The 8,333-nt window shown below is 37.2% G+C and overlaps 1 protein-coding gene across 2 annotated transcripts in view; it reads right to left on the bottom strand.

The window, feature by feature from the left end:
• The window catches only part of LOC130013154 (bromodomain-containing protein DDB_G0280777-like), a 229,994-nt gene extending 224,219 nt beyond the window's left edge, over nucleotides 1–5,775 (bottom strand). Inside the window, exons 1-2 of one of the 2 annotated variants that reach the window (XM_056101790.1) lie at nucleotides 5,540–5,774; nucleotides 5,326–5,417 (exon numbers count right to left, since the gene is read on the bottom strand). In XM_056101790.1, coding sequence (XP_055957765.1) covers nucleotides 5,326–5,417; nucleotides 5,540–5,555 — 108 coding nt within the window. In that variant the 5' untranslated portion in view covers nucleotides 5,556–5,774. Of the gene's footprint in view, nucleotides 1–5,325; nucleotides 5,418–5,539 lie in introns of both variants that reach the window. The other variant, XM_056101791.1, reaches the window with a different exon arrangement.
• Between the last annotated feature and the right edge of the window lie 2,558 nt (nucleotides 5,776–8,333).

Raw genomic sequence — 8,333 nt, forward strand, 5'->3', positions numbered from 1 at the left:
TTCTCAATGATAGATTTCCCTAAAGCAACGTTCTTTTTATCAGAGTTTACAGGAACTTTATGGTTCCTCCCATATTTTTGGGACCAAAATCATGGCGACGCGGCGAAAAAAAAAAATCTCTGAATTCTCTTAGATTTCGCGACGATTTTTCTCTAAGATTCACGGCGATTTTTCCCTAAGATTCGCTTGGAGTCCACCGTGTTTCGCTAGGAATTCACCATGTTTCGCTAAGAATACACTGTGTTTCACTAAGAATACACTAAGAATACACTGTGTTTCGCTAAGAATACACTGTGTTTCGCTAAGAATACATCGTGTTTTGCCATGCTTCCCACCAGGAATTCGCGGCCCTACCTTAAGCTAGGGTCGAACTAATATTGTCTATAATAAATTGAAGGAGTTGTAATATAGTAATGCTGCCGTGAAAACGTGTACATGAATGTGAGTTAGGTAATCCCGGGAAAACATTTACCGGCATTCTTACGTGGGGCCAAAATGTATGCAAACTATGAACAACTTACAAATTTTTAAACATATCATTTCATCTTCGTCTATAACTTAGATGTATAATCCATCAATTATCTTCATTACTCGCAGCTTCAGATAATCTAAATCAACCATCCATACAGCACAGTGTCATAAATTATTCTACAGTGCGCTTAACGGTAAGTTACTTGGTCAGAAACGAGGGAAAAGATTGGGACTTACACTGTGTTACTCGGCGAAAAGTATTTAGTAAATCTTGACTGTCATCGGTATATGATAATAATGTATTATGACGCATTAAAACGATATGGGTGGGAGGGGATACACTGTGAAGGTCACAAAAGTGACAGCGCCATATATTTGTTATTTTACAAATTATGTATACATATAATACTGTACATTTACACGCATTCAACCAAGGAATATTCTTACAGGATTTTGCACAGCCGTAGAAAAATCTCTGCTGTGACAATCTTTTCCCGCGTTTCTGACCACGTGACTTACCGTTAAGCGCACTGTGGAGTGATTTATGGCACTGTGCTGTATGGATGGTTGATTAAGATTAACTGATGCTGTGAGTAATGAAGTAATGTGAAAGAGCTCATCGTATATAATTTAAAGTTTGGATTTCTGTGAGAGGATATTATTCATTTTTTCAGATCCTCTTAAAATATTCATATTTCCTCTAATGTTATTTTTTACTGGCGGATTCTTTGGGTTGTGAGTGATAATAAGTGGGAGGTCTTTTTCTGGCGATTTATCATTTACCGGGCACAATTCCGTTGTTGTTTTAATAGGAAATGATGTAACTCTGTAAGGCGCTTATGACAGAGAGAGAGAGAGATAGAGAGAGAGAGAGACACACACACACACACACACACACACAGAGCAACAGTAATTGGTTATAGATGAAAGTAGTAATTAAAGATGAAAGGACAGGTATTACAGAGGTGAACTGAAGCCATAAGCAGTTAATACTGACAGTAAAAACAAGATGCAGTAAAACTAAATTTGTATATAATTAAGGAAATATCCAAAATTAAAAACAATAAAAAATATTAAAACTTAAAGGGTAATACTTTATGAATTGTTCTGAGACGATGTAAGCTACATTTTAATGATGCGATCATATGCTCTTGGAATGTAAATTCCTGGGTCTCTATTTAGTCTTGGTTCATGCCTACGTATATTAATTGCTTCATGGGTTCTTTGGTTTCATTTGTTGTGGTAGTTAACTGCTAACTTTTTGACGTTTGTCCAGTTCACTCGGTGGCGCGGGTTTTCAATAAGGTGTTCGGCAATGGCAGATTGGTTGGTGGGGTTTTTTTTTAGACATGTTTTCTTTTATTCTGATGTCTTGGGGCCTTTTCGATCCCCCAATGTATGATTCCCCACAGCTGCAAATTACTTGATAAATACACCCTTTTGGGGAGATGGATTTGGTGGGGGTTATCTTTCCATTTGCTTTTATTAATTCTTTGGTTGTTCTGCCTTTGAGATATGTGGTTTCTATATGTGCTTCTTGTTTTAACAATCTTCTAATTTGGTGGGAGATGTTGCCATGGAAAGGTATAAACTCTCGTATAGGGGCTTTGTCAGGTTTTAGTTTATCTGGTTTTGGCAAGTCGGATAGTGTGGAATTGATAACCTTTTTAACCATCTGTAGCGGATACACGTTGTGCTTGGTGAAAACATCTGTATGGTGTTTTACTTTGTGGGGGAGTAGTTCAGGGTCACAAATATCTTTAGCTCTTTTTGCTAGGGTGGCGATGATGGCTGCTTTGGTGCTGTTAGGGTGGTATGATTTGTAATGAATATACTGGTCCGTGTGGGTTGGCTTTCTTATACTGAGGTAATTATTTTAGAGTCCTGTCTTATTACTAGTATGTCTAGGAAAGGAAGGCTGTTGCTGGTTTCATTCTCCATGGTGAACTTGATCCTTGGGTGTTGGTTGTTCAGATGGTGTAGTAGGGTGCCAGCATCATCTTCTTCTTTTATCATAACAAATACCTCGTCGACCTTGCGGTACCAGAATAAGGGTTGGAATGGTGCGGTTGGGATGGCTTCTTCTTCCAGTGACGTCATGAAAATTTCTGCTATCAGGGGGATAAGTGACTGCCAATTGGTAAACCATGGATCTGTTGATAATAGTTGTCACCCCATGTGAAGTATGCAGATTCCAGGCATTGCTTGATTAGACAGATGATGGTATCAACTTGTATAGAAGTTTCCAGTGGCATAAAGTTGGTGGATGCGGGTTTCTAGGAATATCAGGGCATCTTCTCTTGGCACATTTGTAAATAGATCAACAACATTGTACGAGAGCATTTTCCCTGGATCTCTTTGAGTTGGGTGCAAATTTCAGTGGAGTCCTTAATGAACGAATCCGCTGTTTTCCCTAGTGCTGAGAGTAATTTTGAAAGATACTTGGCTGTATTGTAATAAACTGAGTCTATAGAGCATATCAGGAGTCTAGCTTTAATTTGATCTTTGTGGATCTTTATTGATGCTCTAGCGTACAGTGATTGAAATAACTTTCAAACTTAACCTGCCAGTCGGGCAGGTGACCCATAAAAGTTGCCTGCCCATCTAGAATGTTGCCTGCCCACATTTTGTAACATATTTTACAAAAAAACGAACAAGAATAATGCATCACTGTTTCAAACGTTATTTATTCAGCCAGACTCTAAGAGATTACATATCAATCATATCACGAAAGGGCCACGTTTGTATCGGTCATACGATGCAGGAATGTTTGCTTGGGATATGCCTAGTGGCCCGTAACACGATCTGCATATCCGACAAAACAGAGATTATTTGTCGGTAATCAGCCACGGAAATTCGATCTGCCACTTAATCTGATACTTTTTATTTCTTTTATTGTTTTCATATTCTTTATCTTTTAACTTTGAGTTTGATAAAAAAAAAAAAAACTAAAAATCTTTAATTGTGACATTCTAATAACCTGAATACGTATTTACAACGCCATTTTGTTTGATAACTTAAACGGGATTGTAACACTAACTTTGATTGGTCTTTATTGGTCCATGTTACTAAATATGGCCAATCACGGCACAGATAACTTATATTTAGGCAGATACACTAGAGTAATAAACTTTATTATCAAAACAAGACATGGCAAAGGCAAAGTAAACTTCAGCAAGTGATAGATTAGAATGAGTGAGTTAGTACTAGTAGATTATATCTGTCAATTTTATCAGCCTGACAACCGGGCTGGTGGGGAATTTTTTCAGGCAGGCCGACATGAAATTTACCAGCCACGGGCAGGTGAGCAGACTGTTATTTCGATCACTGCTAGCGTATGGTGAATGGTTGTGTTCTGGTTTTAGTCTGTTATGGATGTTGTTGGTAATCTTCTCATCTTTACAGAGTGATTTCAAAAGCTTAGCATAATCTTTAACATGGTTGTTGGTAGGGTCTTTTCTAAGGCGTCGGTAGGATGAAGTATCATTGAGTAGGTCTTCCACAATTGTGTGGTATTCGTCTGTATTCATCACTACTGTTGCCTTACCCTTGTCAGCTGGTACAATAGTTATCTTCGGATCACTGCGAAGGTCTTTTAAAGCCTTTTTCTGTTGCAGGGTTATGTTGCTTGCTCGTGGTTTTCCTTTGTTCTTTCCATGCCAGTTTGCAATGCTTATGTTGAACGCATATTTTCACTGATGAAAAATTCTTGGAGAGATGACAGAAACCAGGCATTAGTAAAACTTATTAGATATGTGAAATTCAAATTAAATTAAATTTTAAATACCTGATTCAGGAGTTTCACAGGTAAATATTAAGAAATCGCACATTGTTAGAAGCTGTGAAGTCGAACAAAACGTACGCTTTTAAATCTTGAAGTTTTAGTTGCATATCTTTCAATGTCTGTTGTCTTTGTTTCATCATAAATCATAAACTCATTAAACTATTTTGAGTTGTTATGCATTCAGGAGAAAATCACAAGTTATCGCTACTAAATTAGAGTATTTCATCTTGTCTCAGATTGCTGGGATTGGCGTTTCTGGCCTTCTAGTTTTCAAATCTTTTCTCCCCAATCACGGACTCACGCTTTCGAAGTTCGGGGTGAGCAGCTCCGCAGAAAATAAGAGGGTTTTTGAGCAACTTATATATTTCTGAAATGTCCCACAATATGAGCAAGCAAAGGTGGTCACCCTACATAAAAATTGACATGAGGGCAATTATATCAATTTTTTCCTTAAAGTATTAGAAAGCACAATTCCTCTCATATTTACCATTAAAGGGAGGTAACTCTGTTTATTCTTTCCTACATAAAAATTGTTCCCCTTTAGTCTAAGTTGTTGATCTGTCAAAAAACTTTATAGTATTTTCTTAAAACTTATTTGATCTATTCCTTAATATTTTCAGCTAAACACATCCAAAAACCTTGAAAATTGCAGTTTCAAAATCTACTAGCACAAACTAACAACTAGCCAACATTGCGATCTGTAAAATCCTATCCGGAAACAAAGGTTGTTGTTTGATCGACTTGCATTATTGCATTTCAATCTATGCCTGGTCGTCTTTTTAGGTGTAACCACATATATTAATTAAAGCTGCCAGAAAAAGGCGTTATTTTAAAAAGAAAGTCTGCATGTAATATGGCTTCCCATCATTTGCATAATTTATAGTCTAGCAGTCTGTTTTGCTACATTTAACAACAATAATCACTAATTGTGTCTCAAAGCTGTTTATTAGATATTTGCTATGACATAATGTATACCACGTAACCAAACTTCAATAAAATTGTCAATTGCCCAAAATATATACAAGAAAATAAAACATTGTTTAATTCAGTTAATTCTAAATATAGCTCACCTCTATGTCCAAATCGGATTGTTCAAATAGTACCCCTCGAAAAAGGGAACAAAAATGAGCAATACATGGTACCTTCCACCACGATCGAAGCTCTGAAATTAAAATAGACAATACGCATATATAATGACTTAATTAAAAGTTCTTAATATGTGGAATTTCAACGGCTGATTGATCGATTTAGTTGTGAAAGAAATCCGGGAAACATTATGCCTACCTTCCACAGCTTCCATGTGTAGTTTGTCAAGTTCTGTGACTCACGCGCAGGCAATATTAGCCTAAACTAAGTCGCCTATTTATCTTCTGAATGTCGATAACAATCTAATTGTTTATGTATGCATTTCTTAGATAGAAATCAAATCGTAATAATAACGGCTTCATTTCATGAGTTTAAACCCGCTATTGCAAGCCAGGCCATGAAGACATTTCTCACTTGCCAAATGAGTTCATTCAACACTGTTATTAATCGCGTTGCATCCTGGTACGCACAATCCAATATGGCGGAAACTGGTGGAAGATAAATTTGTTGTTGCTTTTCGCTTGAACAAGTCTTTGCGGTTGCTTCTATCCCTATATATGATAACAAGCATCTGAAAAGTTCATATTGTAAGTCAATAGAATTTATTAAATCATATTGGCAACATTTTTGTCCTAAACGCTGTGTCGAAACTGAAGAGCAAGTGGGATTCCGAATAGGCCTATTTCAGGCCAAACGAACAAGACAAGCATTTGTTTGCAGTGCATTTACTTACTAGTAGGCTAGCTTGTTAGATTTAGAATAGATTAGTCAGATTCGAGTCATTATAGTGACCAAGTCCATTTTATTTATATACTAGAAGATAGAAACATTTTCTTTATGATGGTTAGGCCTGTTGAGATGAACATTTTTATGTCATCAATTGTTTTTTTTAAATACGGTCCTACATTTTTTTTGTTATTTTTTTTTAATTTAAGTGAAAGGTACATGATTAGGATGTTGAAATCATTAAAGAAATAAGATTTCAAGATGATACAAATCTTTTATGTATACTGAATATCAAAAACACAAATTTCTGAATGGGTCAGATACTAGAAATGGTTCCACTCTATTGTCACTGATGTCTTCCATCTTGCTCCAGCCACAGTAGTGGATTGTCCTAAGGCCTTCCTCTGAGCAAGTTTTGTAGTCATTTGACTACAAAAGAGTTACTGGTTTATAACTCCCGTAATATCCAATTACACTGACCCCAAACTGTACTGTACATGTAGGCTACATGTACATAGCTTAACATATAATACACCAATTCCCATTGAAATAAAGGTGAAACCATACCGCATAATCATATGATATGACTAAATCCAACTCCTATGCAAAATTTCTCTTCATTTTAAAATGGCCGTCGAACCAAAATCTTGTGTTTTCATGTCACTTGAAGATTTCATTTTCCACCCTTCATTATTTGTATCATAATTACTTATTTCAATGCAAACTAATATAATTTGTTTTTTATAATTTTCACCCAAGTCAATTTTTATTTCCACCCAAGTCATTTGTAATATAATTTGTTTTTTTTATAATTTCCACCAAAGTCCCATTTTAATATAATTTGTTTTTTATAATTTTCACCGGACAACGGCGGTCCCATCTATTCTTCTTCGAAATCCCGTTGCTGGTCTTGAAATAAGGGGAGGGGGGCTTTCGGGTGTGAAAATAAAGGTGCAGGGGTCGACACAATCTTAGTCGGGGGTTGACAGTGAAACTCATTGAAATGAAATGAAATGGGGGTTTTAACGTCCTACTGTTCTGACTGGACTAATGAATGCAGTATGTCAGAAGGGAAATTTTTCTCTGATAGCGGTGCTACGAAATCTCTTATATGAAATTTCAACTGTCAAGAGTTATTTTATATGCATGGCATTGCACGCCAATATTGATATCAGCATGCACCAATCTTAGCCAACCTCTACAAACATCTAGACATCGAATTCAGCACACAGTGTTTTGAAAAGCGATAACACAAAACAACTTGGCCTATGTGCACTAATGGGAGGGTTGGATGGCCGAATGGTTAGCACGCGCCCGCTGTATCATACGGTCTGTCATTGAGTCAACTGGCGGGGTTTCGATTCCCCGGTTGTACATGACAAGGAGTAGGGTCGCCTGTCCAACCTCGTGGGTTTTCTCTGGGTCCTCCGGTTTCCTCCCACTGCTAAAGACCCCTACGTGCAAGCGAATTATTGAAATAAAAAAATTAAACCATACGTTAGTCCCGAAATGACCTAGTTTGTGTCGAGTGGACGTTAAACCCCATTTCTCTCTCTCTCTCTCTATGTGCACTAATGATGGGTCACGCGCATGGCTTTGAACTGGATACAAACACATGATCTTGGGGCACGTACAACCCCAGGGAATCAAAACCACGCCAGTTGACTCAATGACAGACCTTATGATACAGCGCTTATGTGCTATCCATTCGGCCACCCCACCCCCTTTGAAATGAAATAGATTCATATAATAGTCCTGAAATTACTTAGTTTGTGTCGAGTGGATGTTATGCCCCAAAATCTTGATTCAAATATCTTGTGAGAACCTACCTGGGAAGATTTGCACGTACAACCCCGGGGAATCGAAACCACACCAGTTAACTCAATGACAGACCTTATGATACAGCGCTTACGTGCTAACCATTGAAATGAAATAGATTCATATAATAGTCCTGAAATTACTTAGTTTGTGTCGAGTGGATGTTATGTCCCAAAATCTCGATTCAAATATCTTGTGAGAACCTACTTGGGAAGATTTGCCATATACCGGTAAATATAATGGAACGGGAAACAAATTGAATTTTGTGAAAATCTCCAAAAATTAAACTGAAGGAAACACCAAATCCAGGTGAAATGCCTCAAGTTCAAGAAAAGGGACCCAAAGTTTAAGAATAGGCACGCTCTGTGTCCTGTAAGAGAGAGAGAGAGAGAGAAATGGGGTTTAACGTCAACTCGACACAAACTAGGTCATTTCAAGACTAACACAT

This window comes from Patella vulgata, chromosome 6 (genome assembly GCF_932274485.2).
Source record: "Patella vulgata chromosome 6, xgPatVulg1.2, whole genome shotgun sequence".
Lineage (NCBI taxonomy): Eukaryota > Metazoa > Mollusca > Gastropoda > Patellidae > Patella > Patella vulgata.